This window comes from Poecilia reticulata, chromosome 16 (genome assembly GCF_904066995.2).
Source record: "Poecilia reticulata chromosome 16, P_reticulata-male-v2, whole genome shotgun sequence".
Classification (NCBI taxonomy): Eukaryota; Metazoa; Chordata; class Actinopteri; order Cyprinodontiformes; family Poeciliidae; genus Poecilia; species Poecilia reticulata.
This window is the reverse complement of record NC_088845.1, coordinates 33,324,300-33,351,893: the sequence shown is the minus strand read 5'-3', so window position 1 is coordinate 33,351,893 and position 27,594 is coordinate 33,324,300. Positions and strand designations below refer to the sequence as shown.

General features: G+C 41.7%; 1 protein-coding gene across 2 annotated transcripts in view; it reads right to left on the bottom strand.

Annotated features, from left to right (window-relative positions):
- Positions 1-21,001, bottom strand: part of tgfbr2b (transforming growth factor beta receptor 2b) — a 38,413-nt gene extending 17,412 nt beyond the window's left edge. The window contains exons 1-3 of one of the 2 annotated variants that reach the window (XM_017305089.2): positions 20,756-21,001; positions 5,271-5,421; positions 3,076-3,266 (exon numbers count right to left, since the gene is read on the bottom strand). In XM_017305089.2, the coding sequence (XP_017160578.1) occupies positions 3,076-3,266; positions 5,271-5,421; positions 20,756-20,891 (478 nt within the window). In that variant the 5' untranslated portion in view covers positions 20,892-21,001. The remainder of the gene's footprint in view (positions 1-3,075; positions 3,267-5,270; positions 5,422-20,755) is intronic. The other variant, XM_008411087.3, reaches the window with a different exon arrangement.
- Between the last annotated feature and the right edge of the window lie 6,593 nt (positions 21,002-27,594).

Genomic DNA, 27,594 nt, shown 5'->3' with positions numbered 1-27,594 from the left:
GCTGCAGCAGATCTTTCACTCTGAAGAATTTTGAATTAATATGAATTACGTTTAAGTTTTGTACTTTTAAAACTAATTGAATTAATACATTTATTTTAATAGATTTTGTTGTAGTTGTTTAAAGTTGTATTTTTGTATGAGCAACAAAGGTAATACAAGTTTAAATAAAACACATTTTGTAACCAGTATTGCACATTCACTTCATTAAGTTTTCTGCACCAAACCTAGAATCAATTATCAACAGAACATTTACATTTTTGTAGCATGGTTCATGAGTCAAACTATGAAGAGAAACACATTCATTCATCACGGCCCAGAGGTACACCACAATCTAATTGTAAGCTGTTGCCCTTCAAAACAGGAGGATGGTAATTTGGATGGGAAGAATAAGACTTTATTCTGTTTTAATAACAGAGTGTGGGGTGAGACACGTCCTGCTCAGCAGACGTACTGCACCACTCTGTCATTCTCCAGATGAGGTCTCCTGTGTCTACGGGGTCCACTCACCATGTGCTGGAGATGCTTCTGAACCGAGTTCGACACAGACAGGAAACCATATGTCTGTGCTCTCCAGTGTGCCCGGCGCACACGCACGCACGCACGCATATTTTATTCAGCGACTGAGACACGTCTTTTTTCCTCTCCACTCTGCACGAGGCACACAGCTGCATGTTCACAACCTCACTGGGGAATCTGCGAGTGATGTTTAAGCATGATGCGAGCGTTGTGTTTCCAGTTCCTGTTGGTGTTAACAAAGCTCTCACACTGCAGCAGCCACCAGCCACTGTGAAAAAGACCCACATCTTCTTTACCATCGTTCCCCTTAAACTTTCCAAACACGGAGAGGCGGTATGATGAGCAAACATGTATGATGAGACAACGCAATGATGAAGTGAAGACGCACGACCTGAGTTAAGCACTTACACATTGAAAGTGAAGAACTTTTTGCAAACCCAAAATGATCCAAGAAGGCAAAGCTCCTGGAAGCTTTCATAGTTTTCAAGCAGCATGCACCAAAGCACCGGCACAGGAGGATAAAGTAGATTTCTTCATTGTTGCTAGAAATTGCAAGCATTTGGCTTTGACACAGAGCAGCATAATTGAATTATCTTTCAGTTTTGACTTTTGACAACAGAAAAAAAATACAGTAACAAAATTATCTATGTTATTTTGGCATTTCCCATTTTACAAGCATGTGTCCAGAGAGTAGCTCTGTCGAAAGGTTGAACCTGCATGCTTTGTGGAGGGTTTTTAGAAGTTAGTGCCAGTGAAGGTGGTAGAATGAGGAGAGGAGACTCGGCAAATTATCCCTCAGGCACGTATGACCTGACAGAGCAACAGATTTTAATCAGCATCAGTACTGGAGACGGGATGGGGAGTGGAGGAAGAGGTGTAATAGAGTGGAGGGGGAAGAGATGAGTCTGGGCTGGCCTAAAGTCATAAAATGAAGGAATGAGAAATGTTTATGAGCCGGCCGGTTTACATTATAGGAAAAAATGGATCGGCCCAAAAGAGCGCCAGATTACCAAGCAAAATGGCAGGTATGCACAGTTATCAGTCTGACCCAGTATCTTCTAGCTGTCTCAACGTCCATTAGTTTTATCACTTCATTTACAAATTAGAATCAATTGAATTTGTAAGTTAGTTAGGTTTCTAAATCTGCCAGAACACTATTCCCTTCTTCAAATTCAGTGATTTCATGATGTTTTTTCTATCATAAGCAGTCCTAGTTTGGAATTGGTAGAAATGATGATGAATATGATCTGAAAGATCAACATTCAGGCTTTTAGTTCCATGTTTTCACATCTATCACAGCGCTAGCATGGATAGAAGACTACATTTGTGAGTAGACTGATTAAAATGATGAATACTTTATGTCCAGTTGCCAAAGTGTCTGTTGATCTAAGCACACAAAGGAGCCATGCAAGCCCACCTGATGAAACTATGTCCACTGCATTTCACAGATCAGCTTGTATATTTGGAGTCAGGAGCAGATCCTTCCTTTCTCCAAACGTTTGATCTCAACCAAAAAGGTTTTTTGTTACCTAATCTATCCATAAAGCTTTGTTCCAGAGTTTTGTGACCACTCTCTGGACTTTTTGTTTTTTTTTGGTAAATTCCTTTTTGGGTTTCTTATTTTCCTACTAATGAGTGGTTTGAGTTTTCTGGGTTGTTTCTCAATATGCGTTCTTGAATTGAGCAAATAAAAGCACAAACAAAAAAACATTTTTACGAGAGCACACCACAGAGGAAGTGTAAGCAAGAACTGAGTCAAAAAAACGGGAGAATACTAATAATTAACTACAAAGCCATCAGATCCCCTTGTTTGCTGTCCAGCCTCCCATCTTGAATCAAACCATATTTTTTACGTTCTCATGACGCTGATGGAAACTTATGAACATCAGCAGGGTCAGCAGATCTGGATGGAGCATATGGCTGCACCCTGCTGGGAGCTAACACCTAGCTCCACGTTGTCATTTATTCCTGTCAGATTTCTCTATAAATCCTCACATTCTTCTGCATTACTGCCAATATAGAATTCTTCTTCAGTGTCCTGGCTGGCAGTGGTCTTTATGTGAGCCTGCAGGAATCATCAGCAACATTCGGTTCATGTCGTATTCCCACCTGAAATGGGACACCGCTTTATAACTGAAAATGTTGAGTTACTGCATAAATGAACTCGTTAACAAATATCATTCTAATTTTGTTTGTTGTTCTGACTGATAGAGGTAATCTAGATTTCATCATCTAAAACATTTTTCATCTCAATGTATGTGTAACATAGTTAATATTGTACGAGGTTACACATGTTCAGCTGGGGTGAAGAGTAAAATCCTTGCTCATCAGCTGAATGTATCAGCTGATGAGCTGATACATTCAGCTGAACAGGTGTAACCTGTTCAGCTGAACAGGTTACACATGGATGTATGTTGAAATCGTGATGTTGATTTATAAAGACTTAACTTTAAATAGCTTTTATGTTGAGTCAAAACATGATTAAATTTAGAATTCCAAAGCAGAAATCATTGGATTCATCAACCCACTGCATGACTTCATTAGAACGGGAACACTTACTGGGAACGAACAGCAGTTTGTCATTACACTCTTCTTCTGTGCAGGAGCAGATGTGCACCATCCCCCTGGTGGAGTTCTTCTCCTTCATCACACAGCTGGAGCTGTTGTAGTCGTCCAGCATGATGCCGTACAGCGACATGGACGGGTTGTGGCAAAGGGTCTCCACGGTGAAGCCGGTCCCATTCTTAATCCTGAAAGTCAGACAAACCTATTACATAGGAATCTTTTTTTACAGTTTGAAGGGAAAGTTCATACTTATATATATATATATATATATATATATATATATATATATATATATATATATATGGAAAAAAACTAAATGGATTGGGACTAGAAGAATTTCCACGAGAGGCCAAGAGCAAAGTTGACTGTCTTTGTAAAAACTCCACATTCTTACACAAAGGTGGTGGCTGAAGAGATGAAGAGAAGACAAGTTTATTGAATTTATTAATTATCTTTTTTGTGCCTTTAAAAAAAAAAAAGTCCAAAATGGGTTACCTTATCTTCATAAATTATGGTCCAACTTTATCTTCAGGATAAATAATGATAAAAATTATTTTGTCATTAAAGTAATGGGGTTACAATATGTTAACCCCTTATTGCCCCTTATTGACAATAAAATAATAAAATATTAATCTTGCTGAGTTTTTGCTAAGAAAATGCTTAATTAAATAAAGATTTGAATTCAGCAGTAAGCTATTCTCACACCATCCTCCTTAATAGATGATTGTCCATTGGTATTACTAGTAACCTGAGCCTGATTAGGACACACTCAGTTCATCCCACTCAAGTCCTTTAACTCCAGTTTTCCACTGTCATCTCATCCCTGATTCCGTCGAGTTTCCGTGGTGTACCCCAGAGCTCTGTCCTGGAGCCTCTTCTTTTCATCACGTATATCTTCCCACCTTGGTAATAACGTCTCCATCTTTAATCTCCTCTTCTACTGCTTATAAAGGTGACACCTTGCTCTGCCTCTGCAATAAACCTAATTCCTCCCACCAGCCCTAATCCCGATTCACCTCAAACTTCCTTAAATTAAACAATGATAGAACTGAAATTTTGCTTATTGGCACGAAATCTACATCATCAAAAGCAGACAAATCCTCTGTAACAACTATCAACTCCTAAAGCCTGATTTATGTTTAATGCAGCCATTCTACATGGTCATATGTAATTTTAGCAAAAATGCCTCACTGTGCAGCGTCCGTAACCCAGCCTGATTACCGTGATTCCATCGAGTTTCCGTGAGGAAGGTACATGTGTGAGGCATAAACCAAGCTTTAGTGCCCCATCCACCCTGTGTAAGGGCCTGGGTGCTCACTATTTCAGTCCCGTATCATTTCTGCATATTTTCATCAATGCAACATTAAACGTCTCTGTCCTTTCCTCACCCCTCACAACACTTCTATTCTTACTCACAGCCTCCCGTATTGATTACTGTGATTCTCTCTTCTCTGCTCTCCCTCACAAATCCCTTCATAAGCTCCATTTGCTCCAGAATTCAGCTGCTGGAATCATCTACTACTATTACTACTGCTTTATTTAGAAAGCACTTTAAAAAGAACAATTGCTTCTATTGAACATTTAAAACGTGGAAGGAACAAAAAGCAAACAAACAACAATTTGTTTTACTGTCACAAAATGACCTTTGTGTCCCTAAAAGTGCTTAGAAATGTAATTTATTAGAATTCAATGTATCTATGTGGCAGTGATTTACAACAGTTGTCAATTCTAAATTGATGTAGTTATTTCAAAATTGCAGTAAAGTTCAGTTTATTTTTTACAGCTGATAAATTTTCCATATAAGGAAACATGAATACATGCACGCATACTATTAACCATGCTTACATCTCTGCATTAAAAATCATTTATATTAGTCTGAAGAAATATTCAGATTTTCTGAGAAATGGATGTTTGGGTTTTCATAAGCTGAAAGACAGAATTATTTCAAAGAACATAGACTTGATCACTCAATGCACAAAGGATCTATATATTGTCACCTTTCTAAAATAAAGGTAATTTTTTTTACCAAAAGCGATTTTTTTTTTTTTTGCCCAAGTCATCTTTTGACATAAAAAAAAATGATTTCGACCATTAATTTAGGAAGGTGGTGATATGAGCCTCTTGTTTTGAACTGAATTAGGGCAACAAGTGTATTTTTTTCATAATAGTTTCTGAGTCTTTGTACCTACCATATAGCGACACAGACATCTTGATGCGAATAACAGACGGACGTAATGTCGCAGTCAGACATGCAGCTCCCTGTGCCGTTGCAGGAGGAACTCTGTCGGTCACAGAACTTACACAGCTGACTGATGGGGTACATGGACAAGCCTGGTATACCTGCACACCAAACACACACACACGCACACACACACACACGCACACACACACATTCAACAGGTTAGTTTCCTGTTCATGACCAGTTCTCCGGATGTCTGTGATTAGAACAAACACTGCAGAATCTCCAAGTCATCCTTTCAGACATACACTTGTGGGTTGAATAAAAGAAAATAAAGAGCTTATCGTGAAAGGATCTGTGAAAGTATGGATAAAGTCAAATTATTGGATCCAGCAAATATTGGTAATAATTTGAAGAAGCTACAGCAGAAAGCTGTGACAGTATTTATACTACCTAAAGCACTTTGTATTGCCTTGTTACTGAAAATGTGCTATACAAATAAAATTGCCTTTACCTTTACCTTTTAACTTTCCACCTTCAGACCAACATTAGTATCATAAAGCTCATCATGCTCCAGTCTTACGGATTTTGCAGCTTCCAATGTTTTATAGTTTTTATTTCCGGGGCTCTCGCATGCAGCTCAAACTAAACATACGTTTTTTTTAAATGTTCCCAGAAATGCATTTCACCGTCTGTGGAACACATCTAGAGTGTGATTATTGTATTGCTCAGAATTCCGATCTTCCAAAAAGAAAACGTTATGCCCATTACAGCTGCCACTGCTCCTCAGCTCTTCCAGAAAGGTTCTTCTGTTGCTCTCTAGAGGGAGAACTAAAACCTATGCTGTTCTGCCATATGTTTTAGGCATATTTATGTGTGATTTTATTTTTGGACATTCACGCATTTAATTCATTTTTCTCCCTTTAAAATTTGCACTTATATCTGGTGTTTCCTTGGTAACACTAACGTGTATTTTAAGGTAATAGTTTTGTCTGTTTTGGGTGTATTTTCATTCAAGAAAAATTAATAACAATGTATGATTTTAAAAAATTGTTTTCATACTTTAGCCAGCAGTAAAAAAAGATCATTTTTCAATTTCTGGATTTAATTTTATTTTAAGATGTTCTAAAACATGTAAAGTATAGAACTGACAGGAAATCTGGTTGGATATTTTTCCATGGATAAAGCAGCATAAGCAGGCACAGCTAAAGCATGTAAAACAACATAACCACTTGAAAATGGTCAGTGCTAATATTTGTACATTTTACTTAAGAATTGATTTTTTTTTATTTAATTTTGACAACCGAGGCTCTGAGCTGTACCTGAATGCAGCTGTTGTTAAATTCCCCAGTCATCAAGACGTGATGCAGTCTGGACTGATTCCACGCTCCAGCTAGCTGGAGGACTTTAGGTGTTTTTTTTTCTCCAGTACTTGTGATGCTTACATTCAGCTTGGCGTTGCTTCAGCCGAGTAATTATTTGTGTGCAGAGTCTGCTATGTGCCTTATTGCTGTTAAAAGATGAATATTCCGCCAGAAGGTTCTGGATCGCCCACCTCTGAGCTTTAGGGACACATTAATGCAGAAACAGGTCACAACCGCATGAATAGATGGTAAGCCAGTTCTGAGTTATAATACAGCCTCAGTGTGAATTGTCTCAGTTATTGCAAATTAACTTTCAAAACACCATTTGACCTTTACCTAACCTTCAGTAACAGGTGGGAAGTGACAACTCCTTTCATGTATCAAAAAAAGCGACTGCAGGCCATGTTGTGAGATGGAGGTGTGAACAGAATTAACCCACCAAATGACTCATATGGTTTTCACAGACCTCCAGGCACATGGCTGATTCCACAGACGGCTCAGACCTACAGAGTCACCGACTCCACATGACTGTCTGGAGGCATTCACACAGTTACAGCAGGAATCAGCTCATCACCGGAGCCGATCATCCTAAAAGCTCCGCCTCATTGTTTAGCTTCATCTGGGGGATACAGCACAGCGGACAGAGCAAGTGTGTCATCTGGGCTGGCTAAGAAGTGAGAGAAATAAAAGTGTGTGTGGAAATAGATTGGGACAGAACTAATTTAAACTAGCTGGAAAAAACAAGGTTGCAAAAACTTGTCAGTCACTTAAACATAAAGTACTGCTCACAGTAACTGAAAATATACTATAAAAATAATGTATTATGTATTAGATATGAGCTTGTGGTATATAAGGCAAAGTAGGCTCCACTTTAAATGAAGGACATTCTTATTTTGTATGGACAATCTAAAATACTTTCCAATCTTAATCATGCAAATGGAAATGATTGAGCCGATTTTCAGTGATCATGCATTGAACTGATTAAATTGCTGTGAGAGGCTTAATTTTCTACAAACTTCCTGCAATATGACATTTTTCTCTACAGTACATGTCAAAGTCAAGACCCGGGGACCAAATCTGGCCTGTTGTAGTTTTTCATGTGGCCATCTCCGCAGACTAGAGTCTAGACCATAGACACATGAGAAGAAACTTCATAAAAAAATTTTTGTGCTTAAAAATTATTTTATCAATCAAAGCAAAGCAGTTTTTATACGCATATTCTCAAATGACATTGATGTTATTCAGTTTTAAGAAGTGCTCATCAAATGCAGAGACATATATTCCTTACTATGTTAGCAGTTTGTTCATGGATTCTATCAATACACCCTGTCACATCTTTGACAACACCTGTGATCTTTAGAAATGAAAATAAGTCTGACTGCCTTGCTTCGTGGTGTAAGGGAATTGTTAGAGATACGAAGAAAACAAAAATCACAGAAACCTAATCAGACAAATCAGAACTATGACATTAGTGTTTTGACGGTTACAATCCACTTCATCATGACGAGAACTTTTCCTCTTACAAACGACAACAGAAGCAGACTGAAACCAAGATGCAGACAAAACAACCACAGCCAGCGCCACGGTAAGTTCCGTTGACCCGGCAGAACGTCTGCAGAGTGGAACTGTGAAAGCAGACTGGGCCGGGGGAGGGTTTGGGCTTCCCACAATCCAGGAATCATGTGGTCAAAACAACAGCGTCCGCCTGTGTCCAGGCCAAATGGCTTCCTCCCACCAGGCCGGCGGCGGGCGTTCCTGTGTCACTCGATCTGGAACGGTCGGGTTATTCATTTCACTGGAAACACACTTACTATGCTTTAAACACACATTCCGTCACACTAAGTTGAATTTGCGCAAAGCAGAGGAGTGAAACTGCAGAGCAGTACCCCCCCCCCCACACACACACACACATGCACGCACACGACCTGAGAGGTGAATATAAGCCGCTGTGCTGAGCAGCAGAACAGCACAGAGTCAATCAATCTGTACCCAGCCACACTTTACATTTCATCTGTATTTATTTACTCTCCTAAGTTAAAATTTGCTGAAATTTTTGTACTTTTTTTTAAAAAAATCTAATATCTTTCAGTATATTTTAAAAAAAGTAATCCTGGATGAATTATTATTCTACAAATAAATGCTGCTGGTTTTAAAGGAGAAATGTTTCTGTTTGTACACAACTGTAACAGACATTGTGATTTCATACATAGAAGCATTTTTGTATAAGCCAAGGTGAACAGGTGTGTGAGCGAGCTGGCCTGCACACCTGCACCACATTTAGCAGAGAACTATTCTGAGTCACTTCAACTCCGGACCTAATATCTATACATATATATACATGTATAAAATGCAAAAATTAGGAACGCTGTCTGCACAATTACTAAATAAACAGAATAAAATAAAACCGTTTCCATGGTATCCACAGGTGGCTCATTGTGTTTCAGTTGAGGAATGTTTTTTTTTTATAACAGCTCCACTCTTTCCAACTTTGGGGCCACTTTTTGGAATCACACAATGAAATCAGGTGACCTCACTCTGTCCTAGGAAAGTGGAGGAGAAAACCTTGGATTGTCGTTAAGCAGATTTTTCATGGTTTCTAAAGGGGATACATTTAAGATCTGTTGGTGAAAAAAAATCCAGCCAGGACTTAGACTGAAGAAGAACCTTCAGAAATACAAACTCATTAAAGTGCCTATGAAAAGTATTCAACCCCCTCAGTGAATACTTTTGAAAATGATAAAACACATTTTCCAAACTAGTTTGAGGTGATAAAACTTTCAGCAACTATCCTGCTGGAAGTAGGACATAAAGATGTTTAGGGAAAATCCTTAAGGAAGAATGAAGTTGTTTGATTGTCACAGCAGCAGATGTAGACATGCAACTTTTTCAATAAATCAATGGAATTTTAATTAGGATTTTTTCTGAGTAACCGGATAGGCTTTCTGGGTTTAATCAATGCAATAACCAATAAAGATATTAGGGCTGCATTCACAGCAGTCACGTTTGGTCCGCCTCAGTCAAACTCCAGTCTGGTTGGCTCAAAGCTGCTGTTGGTTTGGGGATGTGTGAATGTGGAATCAAACTCTGATCCGCCTACAAACCTCAGTCTGGGTTCATCTGACGTGAACTCTGGTTACATTTGAATGCATTTGTGAACACACATACAAAACAGACAGGAATAGGCTATTCTATACTATAGCACCTCCTCCTTGGGCTGCCACCTTATCAGGGTGGAGGGATTCGAGTGTCCCAATGATCCTAGGACAGGGGTCACCAGCTCCAGTCCTCAAGGGCTACCATCCTGCAACTTTTAGATTCACCTCTGCTCCAAAATGTCTGAATTTCCTCACCAGCATTCATTCCTCTCTGCAATAGGCTGGAAATGAGAAGTTTATTTGATCCAGGTGTGTTTGAGCAGAGACACATCTAAAAGTTGCAGGACGGTAGCCCTCGAGGACTGGAGTTGGTGACCCCTGTCCTAGGAGCTATGCTGTCTGGGGCTTTATGCCCCTGGTAGGGTCACACAAGGCAGATAGGTCCTAGGTGAGGAACCAGACAAAGCGCAGCCCGAAAACCCCTTATGATGGAAACAAACTTTGGATCTGGCGTTCCCTCGCCCGGATGCGGGCCACCGGGGTTTCACTCTGGAGCCCGGCCTGGAGGTGGGGCACGATGGCGAGTGCCTGGTGGCCGGGCTTTTACCCACGCAGCCCGACCGGGCTCAGCTCAAAGAGGAGACGTGGGTCCCCCTTCCAATGGGCTCACCACCTGTCGGAGGGGCCAAAAGGGTCGGGTGCAGTGTGTAACGGGCGGCAGCCGAGGGAGGGGACCCTGGCGGTCTGATCCTCGGCTGCAGAAGCTGGCTCTTGGGATGCGGAACGTCACCTCTCTGGTGGGGAAGGAACCAGAGCTAATGTGCGAGGCTGAGAGGTTCCGGCTAGAAATAGTCGGCCTCACCTCGACACATGGCTCTGGTTCTGGAACCAGTCTCCTTGAGAGGGGCTGGACATATTTCCACTCTGGAGTTGCCCACGGTGAGAGGCGCCGGGTAGGAGAGGGCATACTTGTTGCCCCCCATCTTGGCGCCTGTACGTTGGGGTTTACCCTAGTGTACGAGAGGGTAGCCTCCCTTTGCCCACGGGTGGGGGGACGGGTTCTGACTGTTGCGTGTGCTTACGGGCTGAACAACAGTTCAGATTACCCACCCTTTTTGGAGTCCTTAGAGGGGGTACTGGAGAGTGCCCCTCCTGGGGACTCCCTTGTTCTACTGGGGGACTTCAACGCTCACGTGGGCAATGACGGTGAAAGCTGGAGGGGCGTGGTTGGGAGGAACACCCCCCCGATCTGAACTCGAGTGGTGTTCTGTTGTTGGACTTCTGTGCTGGTCACGGATTGTCCATCACGAACACCATGTTCAAGCATAAGGGTGTCCATATGTGCACTTGGCACCAGGACACCCTACGCCGCAGTTCGATGATCGATTTTGTCATCGTTTCATCGGATCTGCGGTCGTATGTCTTATACACTTGGGTGAAGAGAGGTGCGGAGCTGTCCACTGACATCTACCTGGTGGTGAGTTGGCTCCGGTGGTGGGGGATGAAACCGGTCAGACCTGGCAGGCCCAGACGTGTAGTGAGGGTCTGCTGGGAACGTCTGGCGGAGTCCCCTGTGAGACGGAGCTTTAACTCCCATCTCCGGCAGAACTTCGAACATGTTCTGGGGTTGGTGAGGGACATTGAGTCTGAGTGGACCATGCTCCGTACCTCCATTGCCGAGGTGGCTTATCGGAGCTGCGGCCGTAAGGTTGTCGGTGCCTGTTGCGGCGGCAACCCTCGAACCCGTTGGTGGACACCTTTGGTGAGGGATGCTGTCAAGATGAAGAAGGAGTACTGTCTGGCCTTTTTGGCCTGTGGGACTCCAGACGTAGCTGATGGGTACCGGCAGGCGAAGCGGCATGCGGCTCGGGTGGTCGCTGAGGCAAAAACTCGGGCGTGGAAAGAGTTTGGAGAGGCCATGGAGAAAGACTTCCGTACGGCTTTGAGGCGATTCTGGTCCACCATCTGGCATCTCAGGAGGGGGAAGCAGTGTAGCACCAACACACACTGTTTATAGTGGGGATGGTGTGCTGCTGACCTCAACTCGGGACATTGTGGGCCGGTGGGCGGAATACTTCGAAGACCTCCTCAATCCCACCAACATGCCTTCTGTTAAGGAAGCTGAGCTGGGGACTCCGGGTTGGGCTCTCCAATCTCTGGGGATGATGTCGCCAAGGTGGTCATAAAGCTCCTCGGTGGCAGGGCCCCGGGGATGGATGACATCCGCCCGGAGTTCCTTAAGTCTCTGGATGTTGTTGGGTTGTGTTGGCTCACGCGACTCTGCAATATTGCATGGACATCGGGGGCAGTTCCCCTGGATTGGCAGACTGTGGTGGTCCCCCTGTTCAAAAAGGGGGACCGGAGGGTGTGCTCCAATTACAGGGGGGGTCACACTCTTAAGCCTCCCTGGTAAGGTCTATTCAGGGGTCCTGGGGAGGACGGTCTGTCGGATAGTCGAACCTCGGATTCAGGAAGAGCAGTGTGGTTTTTGTCCTGGTCGTGGAACACTGGACCAGCTCTACACCCTCAGCAGGGTCCTGGAGGGTGCATGGGAGTTTGCCCAACCAGTCTACATGTGTTTTGTGGATTTGGAGAAGGCGTTCAACCGTGTCCTCAGGGAGGCTTTTTGGGGGGTTCTCCGGGAGTATGGGGTACCGGGCCCTTTGATACGGGCTGTCAAGTCCATGTATGACCGGTGTCAGAGTCTGGTCCGCATTGCCGGCACTAAGTCAAGCTCATTTCCGGTGAGAGTTGGACTCCGCCAAGCTGCCCTTTGTCACCGATTCTGTTCATTACTTTCATGGACAGAATTTCTAGGCACAGCCGAGGTGTTGAGGGGATCCGTTTTGGTGGCCTTAGGATTGTATCTCTGCTTTTTGTGGATTATGTGGTCCTGTTGGCTTCATCAGATCGTGGCCTGCAGCTCTCGCTGGAGCGGTTCACGGCCGAGTGTGAAGCGGCCGGGATGAGGCTCAGTGCCTCCAAATCCAAGGCCATGGTCTTGAGCCGGAAAAGGGTAGAGTGCCTCCTTCGGGTCAGGGGGGTCGTCCTGCCTCAAGTGGAGGAGTTTAAGTATCTGGGGATCTTGTTCACGAATGAGGAAAGAAGGGAGCGGGAGATCGACAGGCGGATTGGGGCAGCGTCTGCCATGAAACGGGCGCTGTACCGGTCCGTTGTGGTGAAGAGAGAGCTGAGCCAAAAAGCGAAGCTCTCGATTTACCGGTCGATCTACGTTCCCACCCTCATTTATGGTCATAAGCTTTGGGTCATGACCGAAAGAATGAGATCACGGATACTAGCGGCCGAAATGGGTTTCCTCCGCAGGGTGGCTGGGCTCCATAAAGATAAGGTGAGAAGCTCGGTCATCCGGGAGGGACTGAGAGTAGAGCCGCTGCTCCTCCACGTCGAGAGGAGCCAGTTGAGGTAGCTTGGGCATCTGGTAAGGATGCCTCCTGGACGCCTCCATGGTGAGGTGTTCCGGGCAAGTCCCAACGGGAGGAGGCCTCGCGGAAGACCCAGGACACGCTGGAGGGACTATGTCTCTCGGCTGGCCTGGAAATGCCTTGGGGTTCCCCTGGAGGAGCTGGAAGAGGTGGCTGGGGAGAGGGAAGTCTGGACCTCCCTTCTGAAGCTGCTGCCCCCGCGACCCGACCCCGTATAGGTGGCAGAAAATGGATGGATGGATGGATGGATATACTATAGCGCATGGAATTATGGGTAAATAAAACCAAAACTAATGTGCGAGCCTTGGATGGAGAAATGTCTCATTGTCTTTTGCCAAAGAAAAAGAGAAATCCTGAAAACACTAAAACCTTACGCCACTCCATTTTAGTTTATAATTCTTGAAGAAGGATGTTAAGCTCAGTGTCTTCTTCAGAGGTTTTTGTGTTGTTACTTTCAGTAGTGTCACCATAGATGAAGGGTTTGGTTGGTTTCTCTCGGTGAAGTGTGAAAGAGAAAAGCAGCAACTGCAGCTGGAACAAATATTGCAGTTTTAGAACCAATCGAAGCGAGTCTACCGTTAAGTTAAATATCTGTGACTCAGGCTGTGAGCTTCCGGCCAGCTTAAGTGAGCTGACAGGAGGACCAGTGTGTGTGTGTGTGTGTATGTGTGTGTGTGTGTGGTCTTCTGCTGCTGGGGTCAGCCTGCTTCAGGGCCTGATGTGTTCTGCTTACAGACATGGTATTCTGCATGTTTGGTGAGATACAAACAGAAATGCATTGAACTGATGACTTTTGATTGGCTGATTTGTAATTGACATTAGCAATTAATTAATTAGCAATCAGGGCTGCACAGTGGGACAGTTCGTAGAGCTGTTGCCTTGCAGCAATAAGGTTCTGGGTTCGATTCCTGGCCCCGGTCTTTCTGCATGGAGTTTGCATGTTATCCCTGTGCATGTGTGGGTTCTGTCTGGGTACTCCAGCTTCCTCCCAAAAACATGACTGTCAGGTTAATTGGCCTCTCCAAATTTTCTCTAGGTGTGAGTGTGTGTGTGCATGGTTGTTTGTCCTGTTTGTCTCTGTGTTGCCCGCGACAGACTGGCGACCTGTCCAGGGTGTACCCTGCCTCTCGCCCGGAACGTTAGCTGGAGATAGGCACCAGCAACCCTCCCAACCCCACTAGTGACAAGAGTGTATAGAAAAAGGATGGATGGATAATTAGCTCCTCGTATATTTTGTAGGATTCAAAGGTGTCTTGGAAGCATATGAGCCCTAAAACAGACATGGCTTTATTCGTAACCAAAACAAATGCAATATGGAAGCACTTCAAGCTTAGTCCAGCTTATTTGCCAGAATCGACAGTACACACAGCATCTTGTTCCAGTAGGACATAACTCTCTCTATGCTGGTTTTTGCTGTTCTAGCTGGCTGAGGATATGAGCTCATGGTGTCAGTGAGGACTTTCCTGACAACAGGAAGGACTGCTGCTATCAAATCTTAAGAGAATGGAAAATACCAAAAGTCTCCAAATGGTGCACACACTAGGTCTCCTCTATGCTGAGGGTGAACTTGATGAATGGTGGAAGAATATTAATCATCTTACTAATTGAAGTATATATAATAGCATTAAGACAAAATGAGTTGCTTTAATTAAAAATGATTGAGCATTTGTTTGAGCATTTGTTTTTAGTCTTCCAATGAAGTTATAATGCATGAAAAAAAAGATTATTTAATGATCACTCTTTCCAATATGAAGCTGCTTGCAGTGTAAGCTGCACTTCAAATGACCATATAACTGTGTAAACTGGAATCACGAAAATACATTTGGATAACACTTTATTTGAAGGGATCTGCATAAGACTAACATGACACTTTCAGGAACACGAAGGAGTTTTCATGAATGTTAACGACTGCTGTCATGAAGTGTCATTCAGTAAATGACATTTTTAGAGCACAGTTGCATTAAAAGTGTCAACTTTTCATTATTCAGTAAATAATGACACTTTTAAAGATTAATTGTCAATTAATTAACAATTGTCAATTAAAAGTGTCAACTTTGCATTAAAAGTATCACTATTTATCAAATGACCATCAGCCGTTCTCTTCTCCGTTCTCTTCTACCTCAGATTCAGCAAAGTGAAGGGAGGAAAACGGCCTTATATGATTATTAGAGAATCAAAGAGATCCTGCAGAGAGGTCAAAGAGACACACTTCTGTGTGTCCTCCTGGAGGAAATACAGGAGGACACACAGAAGAGCTCTGTGTGAGATCTGAATCTCACAACACATTACTAGATTCTTCATTACAGCCAGGATAGAGTGAGTAAAGCTCTCTCCTCCTGTGTTGGAGAATGTCTGGAAATCTAGAAGCAAATCATTCAGTAATATTCACTAACATTCACTAAGTTTCAAAAACTTGATTTCTTTTGAAGGAATGTGAATGTTATAATTGAAATAATTTTGGAGAACCAAAAGATTTTAAGACAATGTATCTTGGAAACATAAAAAAAAAAAAAAAAAAAAAAACGTTTTGAAGGAAGACGTGTAACTTGATAAAGATTCTGTTAATTGCCTGCAAAAAAAGCCATAACAAGGGACTGTTACTGATATCTGCTCCATCCATACAACTTTGACTGAATATTGTTCTGGAAACTTATGTGAAGGAACAAATGATTTTCATTCTCGGACTAAAAAAACATCTTTGTAATTGAGTGGGGAAAATGGACATTGTAGAACACACAAGAAGAGACTTAAGGAAATTCAGCAGCATTATTTCTGCTGGCTCATAAATTAACCCAGATATTATTCCAATAAATGATGATAATAATAATAAAAAAAAATAAAATAAATGAATAAAAATAAAAAAAAATAAATAATAATAATAATAATAATAATTTCTAAAGATCTCTTAACACTTGAAGAGGTTTTAAATATCCAAAATAAATAGCAACAATATATAAGTATATTGAAGTCTCTAAACAAATTTGCCCTTCAAAAAAATACCAACCATTGTCTCAGATGGGGAAAACTGTCATGATGTCAGTATGTTGAGGTATTGTGTGTTTTCTTTTGTTTCATATGTGTTTCCTGTCAGATGTCAGGTTTTATTTTTATCTAAGTTATTCTCCAGTTCTCTCTCTGTTAATTTAGCCCTTGTGTGTCACCTGTGTCCGCTGATTAGTTATTCCCCTCACCTATTCCCTTTTGTATTTAAGTTTGAGTTGCATCCTTGTCTGGTGATTCTTGTTTGGGTATTATGTATGTTGTCAGTGTCTCTCCAAGTGTTGACCTGCTCGTGCACTGAGTTAAGAAAAATAAAAGCAAGATGCCACACCGCCGTCTACCTTCTGGTTCATTCTCACCTTTAAAGACTCCATTCCTGACAAAAACAGGCAAAACTGACAGTATCAACTTTAGTAAACAAAAAGTGCAAACTAATAACACCAACAATTCATTTAGATAACTTAACTAGATGGCTTGCTACTCCTAATGAGACTTGAAGGCTAAACTCTGTGGGATAAGACCTTGAGCCTGGCTAGTAACTGACTCCAGAGTTCACTCCTTCTTACGCAGAGAAAGCAGGAAGGCCACGTCAGTTGAGACCCGTGCAGCGTAACAAAGTAGGAACAATCCAGAGTTAGCTTCAGTTATTACAGAAACTAGTGATCCTGTTTGAAATCTGGGAGTAGAGATGGACCTTCAGAGCCACATGAAGACAGTGACAAAGTCAGCCTTCTGAAGAACATTTCCACGATTACAGAACTAATGTTTAAGCAAGATTTAGAGAAACTCATTAATGCGTTTATCTTTAGTGTCATTGATTACTGCAAAAAAGGTTTGCCTAAAAAATCAATCTTCCTGCTGCAGCTCATCCAGAACACTGCTGCTGGTGTTCTGACTAAGATCAGGAAAATAGAGCAGATCAACCCAGTTCTAAAGTTCTTCCACTGGCAGAAAAGACTTTAAAATACTGTTAATTTATAAACCACTGAATGCTTTAACACAATACATTAAAAATCTGCTGGTGTTGTATCAACCTTCCAGACCTCTCAGGTCTTCTGGTTCTGGTTCTGCTCTGTATCCCCAGAACCAAACATGGAGAAGCAGCATTCTAGCACCGGAAATTTGGAACAAACTTCCTGAAAACTGCAAAACAGCCGAAACATTGATCTCCTTTAAATCAAGATTCTAAGCCAACCTGTTTAAAGTTGCCTTTGTTTAGTAGTAACTGGAACATTGATCAATACATCTGATGTATATTTGCTTGATGGTTTGATGATGACATTTTCCAAAATGTAATGTTTGTTGTTCATTTCCTAATTGATAATTGTGTGATGTTTTAAAGCACTCTGAACTGCCTTGTTGAAGTGAGCTGTGCAGATAAACTTGACTTTGGTAGACAGAGAAAAACAAACAAGCATGCGGGTGGAAATGATGGAGCTCATTTTAATTCAACATGCAATTAATTGATTAATTGCTTATTGTGACAGACTTAGACGCAAGTCACCCAGACACGATGGAGTAGCAGTCTGAAGGCAAAAGCATGGAACCTTCCTGCTGATGGTCATCAACATCAGCCAAAACCAAACAGAGGGAGGAAAGCTAAGGACAACAAAAACAGACTGAAGCTGTTTAGGACAGGCGGGGAGTGGGTCGGGGAGCTTCCTGCAGTCCATCGTGCCCTGGGGAGGTCAGGCCAGCGGGGAATGAAAATGTGTGACTGATCCACCACAGACGGAGGATCTGCTCAGATGTTTGCTCGTCCTATTGTCCATACGGTGTGACTATTTGTGATGCAACAAGACCACACAGTCCCTCTGGTATGTGGGATTTCCAGGTTGAAAATAGGCCCCACTGTGGGAGGGGGACGGCAGGAACAAAGAGTGGGAGCGGAGGGGAAGGACAGCAGTAGCCGAGTTAACACAGTAGCTTATAATGACTTAGACCTTTACAGTAACTGTCTCCGTGTTGCAGCCAAGTCTTTAAATTGATAACAAACATAACTATTATGGCAGTGGGAGGAATCTTTTCATGTTGCCTCCCATTACACACAGTCCAGCTCTGTATGATGTAATCTGAATCTGACTGCAGCTGTTCTGTTTCTGGCCTCAGACATTTGTTAGAAAACAAACGGCATCATGGAAACCAAGGAACCATGGAGAAACGACAAAGAGGTAGTTCTGGAGAAGGTAAAGCTGCAGCATGTAACTCTTATAGAATTTTTATTTTTTACTTACATATTGCTTCAAACTGTCATAATGTCATGACAGTATGTTATGAGACAGATAATCTCTGAAAAGATTGAGCTCCCAGCCTTCTCCCAGTGCTAACAAGAAACAACCAATCAGAGCCAGGAGGCGGGTCTCAGCGTTGTCAATCATCTCTCTGTGTGGTGCTGCTCATCCCCCATTCGTGATCCCCCCTTGATCTCTGCCATACTGCAGCTAGCACAGCCTGTTGTCAATGCTAAGGCTAGTTAACATTACCTAAGCAGTTTTCCTGTAATGGTTAGTTGTTTCTCCTCCATTAGCACATTTAACAGTGAATACTTGAGGTTGATTGACAGCGCTATGGACCTCCTCCTGACTGATTGGCTGTTTTAGACTGGGAGTGTTGCGTCTCTTCTCAGGGAGGAGGAGTTCAATCTTTTCACAAACTGTTATGAGATAGTGATAGTTTTAACTAATGTGTAAAGAAGATTTCTTTTTTAAATAAAAGTGACATACTACACCTTTAAAACATGGTTTGGTTCTAAAACAGGGGTGGTTAATCCTGGTCCTTGAGGGCCGGTGTCCTGCAACTCTTAGATGTCTCTCTGGTCCAACACACTTGAATCCAACAACTGAATCACCTTCTAAGTGCAGTCAGGTTCTCCAGAGTCCTGCTAATGACCTTATTATTTGACTCAGGTGTGTTGAAGTAGAGATGCACCTAAAAGTTGCAGGAGACCGGCCCTCCAGGCCTGGAGTTGCCCACCCCTGTTCTAAAACAACATGAAAGTCTGCTCAGTCAGAGCTAGCTTCTCATCCATGGATGTCTGTAGTAGTAATCTGATAAAATGTGACTACTGATAAAATGTGAAAAAGGAACCATAAACTCTTCGCTGAGGCACTTTGGTATCCAGTGCTGTAAAAATGTGAGATAAACCAGGAAAAGATTCCCTGATATTTTTGCAACTACATCATTCGCTCTCGGAAAATTTGGGCTTTCCAATAAGATCCCAAGAGCATTTAACTTCCCAGAATACATCTCTGTGTCTCTGACTTTTGAATCTCTCCTCTGTGCTTGTTTATTGGCTGTCCCACAGAAATGTCTTTCTGGTTCCAGTCTAAGCTGTGAAAAAAAAATCTTCTCTGAAATCTGCACAATGTTCTACCAAATGCATAAAATCAATGTTTAAAAGTGTTGCTTTTAATCCAACGTTATGCATTAAAACATTTCGACAAGGGCTGTCAACATCAACACCTTAATGGATGTAATTCATCTGAAAATTTTAACACATAATGCAGATGGGAGTGATAAACGACAGCAGTTGGTGAAAGTTTTTGTGTGACAGCGGACAGCAACAAAACTTCAACATGTTTTCCTTTCTTGTGTTGCGTTGCTAACCCGTGTGTGATCATCTTCATATGCATGAATTGGGCCGGTCGCTGGATGAGGACAGAAGCCTGTCACCTCATCGCACAAATTCTATAGGAAATGAATGGAGAGGGACATTTCTAAACGAATGTTTAAAACTAAATGACTTCCTTTAAACCTTCCTGAATACTCAAACCCTGGACAACTGAGAACATTCAGACATGTTTGGTTTGAGACAAACATTTTTAGAAAACGTGCACACAGGCAGTTTTTGATATGGGCAGTTTCCCAGGGCAGCATCAGAAAGGGGTGGGACACCCAAAAGCGAGAAAATAAAATATATCTTATCTGTCCGTTGTCTCCTAAACACCTGCATACATGTAGGGGAGGAAGTTTCCCTTGAGTACTGAGACTACATGACCTGCTTTCTGCTACAAAAAAAATTTAAATAAATAAAGGTAATAACTTACATTTTAATTGGCTGACATGCAGTAGAAGGTGCCCAGAGCTCCATTTCTGCAAGACTCACATCTGTGCGCATATTTATATTTCAAGCTTGCAAAGTTAGGCATAGTGATTAATCGTGATAAATCACAGCGGCAGAGTGTGATTAATCAGTTTAATTAGGATGAAGTTTCACTACATCCTAGCCTAGAAGTAAAACAATGAAGTTCGCCATATGAGACTTCATGGTATGTAAACAAGAATTATCTGATTGCACGGGGAAAGATCTTTCTCTTGCGCTCTAAAAACAAACGCATGTGTGCATCCAGCAGTCACCAGGATAACTCAGGAGTGCATCAGCAGCTCACCTCATGAGTCACCTGTTGCCCCCCTCGGCTCTCTAACCATCCACACATAAGTATGCCAGAAGGAAGCACTCCCAGTTTAACTTTTAATTTTTTTAATAATTAAAAAAAATAAAACATGGCTGGCATGAATGAGCATTATTTGGTGAGCCCGAGGCTGTCAAACAGACAGAGAGCTTGTGTGAAGTTTAAAGTGTTTTTTACTCACCAGCTGTCCCAGGTTTGAGCAGCGGCAAAAAGAAAACAGCCCATAATACTAATGATGATGGTAATGAAACTCCCCGTGACGATGAGCAGCACTGCTGTCCGTACATGTTACTGAGACTGCTTCTGAAACCGTTCATTCACGTAGAAGAGAGAGAAGCTCGAGGAACGATTTCTGTGCGTCCGACCTGCTCTGCTCTGCTCTCTGCTCTGCTCAGCAGCTGGAGAGTTACTGCCTAACCATTTACACACACACCCACACACACAAGCATGCTGCTCTGACAGGAAACCAGAGGAAGGAGCACTCTCTCTCTCTCTCTCTCTCTCTCTCTTTCTCTCTCTCTTTCACTCGCTCTCCGTCTAGGACTGTGTTTCTACCCAAATACTGGAAATCGGAACGGTAAACAACTCGCTGCACACACAGAAACAGAAAGTTACCAAGCAGTTCTGAATTCCACAGAGTTCTACACAGACACACCGCACAGAGCTGGAGTCTAGAAAAGGAGAGATGAATATTATTTTACCATTTAAGATTTCACAGAAGCAAAAATAAATAAATAAATAAAAATACACATAAGAAACCAAAAAAATTAACAGCTAATATAATTCAGGTGAGCTGGAGATAGGCACCAGCACCCCTCCTGACCCCACTGAGGGACAAGGGTGTAAGAAAATGGATGGATGGATAATTCAGGTGTGAACAATATGACCTCTGAAAATAAAATCTTAAACACAAAGCAGATGTTGAGCTGCTGAAATAAGAAGAGTTCCAGAGATCATCAGCGCAGACAGAGATGTTGCTGCTTCCTGAACCTGAACTTAGATCAGTTTTGGTCTTTAGATTGTTCAGACGTGGTGATACGTCTGAACAACTTGCAGTCATGACTGCGTTGGAATCTGTTGTTTAGAAACAAACTTTCCTCAAATGTCCAAATCCACAATTTTGCTTCCTGAGTCTTCAGTGGGTTTATTGGAATTTCCCATTGTTCTGAGTCATGGCCAATCTAATGAATACTTTAAAGCAACATCAGTTTCATGCTAGCAAGGTAAAACTACCAGCTTACTCAATCAGGATCACAAGCTAAGTTTTAGAACCAGTTTTAAATAAATGAATAAAATAGGTATAGTCACAAGCAAAACTTTGGACACACTGGGAGAAAACAAAAAGTAAATAGTTGAAATAGCAGAAAATAATATAAATGGTAGAGTAGTAGAAAAAAGTATCAGAGTAAGGTAAGGTAAGGTTATTTTATTTATATAGTACATTTTCAGCAACAAGGCAATTCAAAGTGCTTTACATGAATTAAGAGTGAGGAAATGTGGCCAGTTTGTCCTCCAGAGGCCTCAGCGTACAAGACAATTCTGGAGGAAGACTTTTAAAGTGAACCATTCCAACGTTTTTTCTATATTCACTTTTATAAATGTCTTATTTAGGTCTCTGACCCTAATGGGCTATAAATAAGGAGTCTGCAGATCCATTGCAATACTGGAACTTAGGCTTGTTTTTTTCATGTGAGTGATGTGTCTGCTAACTGATGATGACAGCCTTGGCGGTGAATCTTGTTTCACTTCGTGGGAGTGAGGTAAACCAGCGACGGGAGCTAATACACTTCAAACCTGTCAATCTGCTTAGGTGACACAGCAGGTCTTGACATGCTGCCTGCTTCACACACTGAAACCGAGCCAGTCATCTGTCTACCCTTACTTTAACAGGCCGTCTCGAGTCCAGCTCCACTAGCTGCAGGTAAAGGCCGAGCAGGTAGAAGATTTGATTGGTCCTGGGTCCACTGGTGTATTCCAAAAACCTCAGTGATAAGGGTGTGATTTCACATGCATCTTTTTCACAACTCCCCTAGACTTTTCAGGGGCAATGGTGGTAGGAGTTTGCCCTGCAATCGGTGGGTTGCGAGCTTGAGCCCCACTTCCCGCCCCTTGGGCAAGACACTTCACCCACCTTGACTGCTGGTGGTGTTTAGAGGGTCTGGTGGTGATTGTACATAGCAGCCTCTCTTCTGTTGCTACTATCCAGTAGCTTGCCACTATTGGCATGTGATTGTGTGCTTGAATGTGTGAATAACTATAGTGTGAAGTGCTTTGGGGTCTTCTTGATAAGCCACTTACCAGCAGCTTATGAATTGTGTTTCTCAAGGTTACAGAATACTTGAGGTAGCTCTACTGCTGCTTTCACTTTGATTTATTCTGTTTAAAAAACTTTAAATCCTCCTGAAACATTGTCTGCTTGTTTAGACAATTGACTTGACTCCCAGGAGTGCCTGCAGCTGTACAGCAGTACACACTGTGCGTACCTTGAGATTTTCTTTTGAGTAAATTGAGTTATGACTTTTTTATTATTTCCCCACTTAACATTGACAAAATTATGGAAAAAAATATAAGTGGTCTTTTGTGTCAAAACAATCTGTACATAGCCCACATCTGTGCGTCTGTGGGAGTGGCCACATGTACGCCCTTAACCTAAATGTAATTGGTCAGTTCACTTTTGTGTATTTGACGTCTTGGTGTCTTTCTGTAAACTAAATGTGACTATGCTGTGAAGCTAGTTTCATCTTGCCTTGGCATCATGTCAGTTACTGTATTCCCTCTGTTTTTGGATGCTGTTCAACTGAACAGATTTTTGCTAATACATCTTTGTTTTATCCCGCCTTTCGCCTGGAACGTTAGCTGGAGATAGGCACCGGCAACCCTCCCGACCCCACTAAGGGACAAGGGTGCAAGAAAATGGATGGATGGATGGATGGATGGATGGATGGATGGATGGATGGATGGATGGATGGATATCTTTGTTTTTGGACCATAGTTATGATGCATAAGAATAGCAACAAGGTGTACCTGTAAAACTAACGACACAGCCACAAATCCCAAATGAGTTGAAAAGGAGGAGCTGTGGCCGGTTCACACCATGTCTCTCTGACCATAAGGGGTAATGTGAGGTCTTTGGTAAACAAATTGAATGAACTTCAAGCGCTAACAGATACCTAGTCAAAGTATCAGAAATGCAGTGTTATGTGTTTCACTAAGACATGGCTGCAGGATCACATTGTCAACTCTAACGTCTCTCAAAGAGTCTCTCAAAGATTTAAATGAGTGGAAAAAGCAAAGGAGATGGATTAGCAGTGCTTGTGAAACTAAGATAGTGACATAAACAGCTCTGTTTGTTTCTCTGTAGAAATGCAGCAGTTCTGAGATGTTTGTCTGAGTAGAGACCTAGTAGCTCTTTTTTTGAAGTTAGAATTTGTTTGCCTGCGAGGTGAGCAGCAATACAATATACATAAGTATGTGTCTGCCCAGCTAATTCTATAGCATGTTAAGCTTGTTAAAGAGCAATTGTTCTCAGAATAGAATATACTTTATTGATCCCCATGGGAAATTGCTTAATTCCCTCCAATTACAAGACGCAATTATTTTACTTAATTTGAGAGTTTTATTATTTTAAAGATGAAAGAATAGTCTAAATACAGTTTGTTTTTACTGCCTGCAAGGTGTGAGAAGAACCATGGCTGAATGAAAGAAATACTTATCATTACTCAGAACACTGTGTCCCACATGGGACACACTGGACTTGCATCCAAAACACAATGCACACTTCTTGGGGAGACTCCTATAAACCACAGATGCACAGATGGAGAGATTGAGTTACATGAACAACAGATGGTTTAAGCAAAGATGTGAAGTATCATCTCTGCAGTCAAGCTATCGAACTGTTAGTAAGCATCCATATTACATTTTAATACAGTTCACTAGTTTTATTTTGTCTACTACTTACATTCCAGCATTAGTTGTTGCTGTAGTTGTTCCACATGAAGTCTTCAGTTCCACTGGTGATTTTCACCATGTCTTACTCTCTACTACACTTCCAATGTGTGAACTCTTGGCCAATCAGGTCATAATTGTGCTTTTCTTTCTTTGGTCTAAATATACTTTCCTTGTTCAAAGGCAACCTGTGGTCCAAAGAACTGTGAGAAGATTGTTTCAGAAAGCTTAAGAAGCTTTCTTGTGTTGTTTTGAAGTTACAGACTAGGATGCAGTGTGCCAGCCACATGAAGAAAACACCAATGCTAAGTGTGTAGGTGACTAGACAAATTTCTGTATGACATCATCGCTCACCAGGACAATGAGATGCTTCCAAAATAACATCACTGTGCACCAGTGCACAGTGATGGAAGTCTTGACAGAGTCAATAGGTTTAGCTAAGTAACTAGTTCAGCATTTTCTTCTCTTGCCTCTAGTGAAATAGACAGTCAACCCACATAGCTTCCCAATCACACCTCAACTGGTCTAGCTTCCACCTTCTGTTTCTACTTTTTTAACTTTAACTAAAACAGGAGATGCTGCCTGCCTGTCTAAAAGTCATTCTGAGTGGCAGCTGAAGAGACCAAACTGGAGCAAAGCTGCAGGTTCAGATGGTGTCAGCCCCAGATTTCTGAAGGCTTAAGACTTATCCAAGGAAAAGTTACACCGTTGTGGAAAACATCCTGCCTTCTTATGGTACCAAAGAAAAAAAAAACGTGTCCATCATTTCTCAATGACTATAGTCCTGTTGCCCTGACATTCCACATCATAAAGATCCTAGAGAAACTCCTTTTGACCCACTAGAATAATCAGACAAGCACATGTCACTTTGCTTATTGCTGCAAAGCTGGAGTTGAAGATGCCATCATACACCTGTATCAAGAAACAAACTGTCATCTGGACTGTAAGGATTGTGTTTTTTTTATTTCTCCGGTGTATTTAACTCTATCAATCCTAATTTACCTCATGAGAAAGTCCAGAAAACATAAATGGAGGTGTCAACAATCACCTGGATCAATGATTGTCTAAGTAAGAAACTACAGTGTGAACGACTGTGTGTCTAACCAGGAGGTCAGCAGCACAAGTACACCACAGGTTACCAGGCTCGCACACTTCAGTTTCACTCTGTACACTTCAGACTTCCAGGACAACATCAGTCCTATCATCTGCAGAAAAACTCACATGACTCTGCAGTTGTTGTGCAATCTCTTCTGCCATCATCTGCTGGGGTAACAGCATCAGAGCCAGAGACTTTCCCCTCAAGTCATGTAGGGACACGCTGCTTTACTATCTCGGAGCATTCTTCCTTGATTCATGTCCCATATGTTGTTTCTTTGTCTGCAAGCGTAATATAAACAGCATGTTTTGTCTGGCTCTGGCTAACAAATCAGCCATGCTCCCTCTGTTATTTCTTCATTCCAGTGATGACGGCTTGCTTCAGTCAGAATGGAAGACCACATTTTGCTATGAAATGATTGAAAGCAGCTGAACATCTAAATCCAACAATTCTTTTTTTTTTTTACAATCCAAGATCAACATGTCTCCAATGAACTCCCAACTGCATAGCTGTATTACTTCACAAATAAACTGCTTAGATCCATAAATACACGAAGCACAAAGAAATGTAGAAAATGATGGATCACACAGTCCTTTGGTTTTAGCAGCAGGAACTACGAGGGAGGTAGATGGGTTATAATCAGCACAGGAAGGAGAACAAAAAACTGATTGTTTAAGAGATTAGCTGGTGTCTGTACCTCCAGGATGTGATCTATGGAAGTGCAGTTGAGCACAGCTGTGAGCTGAGAGCATGACGGAGCGTTGTATTGCCATGGAAACTGAAATTTTCTGCTGGCTTGTGGTCATGGGACTGAAGTGGACCAATCAGGATGGAGCAATTAAAACGATACAAATGAGAAAAATCCAATCAGGAACCAGGTAACGTCCTAACACAACATCTAAAAAAAACATTGTTCAGTTAGAAAGAGCAAGATTTCCATGTTATTGGGCAGAGATGAAGAATGTTGAGCTTGTAAATCGCTCCTATGTTCTTCCACCAAATAACACATTACTTTTACTTAGGTGGGTTTAAAAATGTTATTCTAGTGAAACTTTAACATAACAAAATATTGAATTATCAATGCTGTGAATGTCTAAATGTTTATTTTATTGTAAAAAGGAAGAACTTGAAACAAATGGTGTCTGTATTTTACAGTTAATGGGACCTCACTCAAGGTATTCACACCTTGAATTACATCTAATTACAAACATAACTCAAGACAAGGAAAATATGAATACATAGCAGATATGGAAAACAGTTGAAAATGATCTCATTTTTCAGAGGGATTTAGAGTTTACATGTCTTGGGTAAGCCTCTGGTTAGTTTGTTTGTGTCTCACAACACAATAATTACTTTGACAGGCAGGTCCTCCTCTTTCTCTCCACTTGACTGTCAACACATCCACATTCGTTTAAAGATGAAGTTTTGTTTCCTGCAGCTTTTTACATATTACATGCCAATGCAAAAATACATATGTGTAAGTTAATTCTATATTGAAGAAGAAGCTATCAATGCTCTATTATTTGCTAATGAGGAAGAATAGCCTTAGATGTGAATCTCACCGGCTCTGACCCTTTAACTAGGCAGCGACAGCTGCATGGATAACGACAAGATGAACTTTTATTTCTGCGTGTGAGAATTTGTGTGAGTGAGTGTCAGCTCCTGGAAGCCCTGCACACTTCAGTGTGGAATGTTCACAACAGTTGTGGACACGACTGAAAGGTTTTAAGTAGAAACTTAACCAGTTACTGGTGACACACACATTCCTGAAAACCCTGCAGCCTCCACTTACGGTTTTCACTTTACTCCTACTTGATTCTAAGTTGTTTTTACAAAAAGAGGCAACATCCATGTTTTAAAGATCTTCAAAGTATTTTAATCTTTTGAATTTCTGTTTTAATAGCATTTATGAGCTGTAAACCCAAAATATGTAAAAATAAACAAACACTTTAAATAATTTAAAGTGAGGATTTTTTTTG